The sequence below is a fragment of the Triplophysa rosa genome, linkage group LG17 (assembly GCF_024868665.1).
Source record: "Triplophysa rosa linkage group LG17, Trosa_1v2, whole genome shotgun sequence".
In the NCBI taxonomy this organism is placed as follows: domain Eukaryota; kingdom Metazoa; phylum Chordata; class Actinopteri; order Cypriniformes; family Nemacheilidae; genus Triplophysa; species Triplophysa rosa.
In genome coordinates, this window is record NC_079906.1 from 7,389,704 (window position 1) to 7,392,497 (window position 2,794).

At 42.7% G+C, this 2,794-nt stretch overlaps 1 protein-coding gene across 1 annotated transcript; it reads right to left on the reverse strand.

The window, feature by feature from the left end:
- Nucleotides 1-430: 430 nt before the first annotated feature.
- On the reverse strand, nucleotides 431-1,495 carry LOC130568310 (uncharacterized). The gene is made up of 3 exons (XM_057357077.1): nucleotides 1,465-1,495; nucleotides 1,018-1,388; nucleotides 431-703 (listed from the first exon to the last, which is right to left on the reverse strand). The coding sequence occupies exons 1-3, from the start codon at nucleotides 1,493-1,495 to the stop codon at nucleotides 431-433; spliced, it is 675 nt and encodes a 224-aa protein (XP_057213060.1).
- Between the last annotated feature and the right edge of the window lie 1,299 nt (nucleotides 1,496-2,794).

Below are 2,794 nucleotides of genomic sequence, written 5' to 3' on the forward strand. Positions count from 1 at the left end.
TATTACAATGTTTAATTTTAGTGTTATATGATGACACTCGGGTTATATCTGCCTTTTAAGAGGGGAAATAATGAAGGTTATATACTTACTGTTAGAATGGTGAACTATTTGGTTGTGGTTATGCAATGTGAGCTATCCCATGGGACAGAGGAGGGTCTTTCGGGATACGCTGAGGGAAAAAAAGAGGGACAGACAGCTTGCCAAAGCAGCCATGTAACACTTTCCTGTGGCTCAGTGGTTAGAGCATGGCACTAGCAATGCCAAGGTCATGGGTTCGATCCCAGGGATCTGCATATAGTCAGAAACAAAATGTATAATACAATACAATGTAAGTTGCTTTGGATAAAAGCGTCTGCCAAATGCATAAATGTAAATGTAATACGCACGCAAACTAAACGGACTTGTTTTGCATCTTGCTGGGCTCTGGAACCTAATTTCCCAGATTCACTTCCTGTGGTCTTACTCCTAAAAAATCGAGACTCTGTGTTCCTTGCGCACAGCATGCATTTGCGTCTCTTTTGGCACCGTGCTGTGATGAAGGTTTGTTGCAGTACCACACAGAGTCACGGGGGCAGCCTTGTCCTAATGTTGTCTTGCCAAGTCTGGGGAAACCCTGAACTGTCCAAATAATCCTCCTTAATACCCTGCTGCTCCCGCATCCCTGATCTCTGATTGGGCTGGGCTGTTGGGAATGGTCCTGCCACTGCACAGTGGGAGATAAACGATTGGTCAAACTCACTCATGGGGGGAAAGAGTAAAAGAGAGGAGGAGGAAGAGAGAGAGAAAGAGTACACAGGCTTCCTCACAAGAGCTCCTCATTATGAAATCCATATTTTATATTTAAATCACAGATAGTGTTAAAACAGAATGTGTGTGTGTGTGTGTGTGTGTGTGTGTGTGTGTGTGTGTGTGTGTGTGTGTGTGTGTGTGNAGAGAGAGAGAGAGAGAGAGAGAGAGAGAGTGAGTGAGTGAGAAAGCGACAGACAATGGTGAGAATGTGAAAGCACCTCGTTTGACCTTGTCAGCTCCCATCACGGCCCCTCCAGCTGCATCCAGGATGAGTGATGCTCCTGAAATGCCGATGAACGGCACGAGTAATACATATTTACATGACAGAAATAGAAGCAACGCACTGCTGTTAGCTGCACTGGCTCCGCACTCGCGCGTGCCTCCGCGTATGCGTATGTGTGCGCGAGAGAGGGCAGCGTTGTTCTCGTATCTTGCGTTGATCCAGCGCACAGATCTAGAGGTAGCGCTACGGGCACTGTACTCGAGCGCTGCGCTCTTCCAGCAGTGTGCGCGCGTGTGTAAGCGCGCGCCTGTTTGTGTGTGCGTTGTCTCTTCCGTACCGCCCGCTCCAGCGCTTCTCTCCTTCTCTCTTCCCGACGCTCGTTAATGAAGCGTTTTAAGCCCGGGTATCACGGACAGCGGACGGGAGCCGTCAGCCGTCCCCTAATATGACACAGGTGGACGCGGCCGTCTTTACGGGAATCATCTTCGGACGGAAGAGGTAGAGTCGCTTGTTTTCATGCACACAGCTGATCTGAAGGCATGTTGTGTCGATGGGAAAGGTGCATGTTTGGATCAGAAATGCTGGTTTGATGCGGTTGTAGGATGTGCATGTTCACGGTTTAGATGTAAAATGTCGCGATGTCTTTTGCGGCTGTACGCTTATAAATATAGACAGTGGTCCAATACATTATACAGTATGTGCTGAAAACAGTGTAAGGATGTGTGTGTCAGTGAAACACATGGCTGTGTGGGGTAGTTTTTTGTCAAAGCCATTTTAGATTGCAGCAGTGGTGAATGTTTCCCACAGTATGTTGTACTATTAAAGAGATAGTCCTCTTTTTTTTACATCAGACACTTCAGAATCTTTAAAACTCCCCCTGCATGCAATACCATTCACTTATTTGACATTCACTTATTTGTAGTATTTAACACATTTTGTAAATATGACCATCTAGGAAGAAGTGTTTTATATATAATATACAAATATAATAAAAAGTAATAAAAGTACCGTTTTTTTGCACATCTTTTATGTACGTTGGAATACCGTGCCATGTTGTATGTATCCTATATGGACATCAGTTACGTATATATCATTTTTACGATTTTAAATGAATGTATGTTTTTATACCTGGAGACAAATTCTCGCATTTGTTTATTAAAGGGACAGTTCACCCCAAATATAAAAATTCTGTCATCATTTACTCACGTTCGAGTTGTTCCAAATCTGTATCAATTCACTTGTTTGGTTGAACACAGAGAAAGATATTTGGAAGAATGCTTGTAACAGTTCTTGGACCCCATTGACTACCGTAGTAGAAAAACATTACTTTATCATTTTTTTGTTCTATTGAACACAAATGAAGATATAAAGATTGTGGGACAGCAAACAGTCCTGGGACACTTTTGACTTCCATTGTCATTTTTTATCCTTCTATGGTAGTTAATGGGGTCCAAGAACTGTTTGGTTACAAACATTCATGCAAATATCTTTCTCTGTGTTCAATCAAACAAAGAAATGTATACAGGTTTGGAACGACTAGAGAGTGAGTGACAGAATTTTCATTTTTGTGTGAACTTTCCCTTTATTAATTGTCGTATCTAGTACCCCATCATCTCATCGAATCGATTTGACACAGAATATCTGTCTAGGGAAACACGGCATCTTAAGCACAATTCAACACATTTTATTCGTACAGCAGTCAGCGTAATATGTTTGCTGTTGCTTTTCATAGCTTGATACCAAATCCATTTGGTCTAGTCACCAAAACTGTTGCCATTTCAA

Coding starts and splice junctions, on each gene's coding strand:
- LOC130568310 (XM_057357077.1), bottom strand. CDS start 1,495: ATGATTCCCGTAAAGACGGCCGCGTCCACCT. Junction 1,389..1,464: donor AAAGACGGCCGCGTCCACCT/GTGTCATATTAG, acceptor TTCATTAACGAG/CGTCGGGAAGAGAGAAGGAG. Junction 704..1,017: donor CCGTGATGGGAGCTGACAAG/GTCAAACGAGGT, acceptor CCCACTGTGCAG/TGGCAGGACCATTCCCAACA.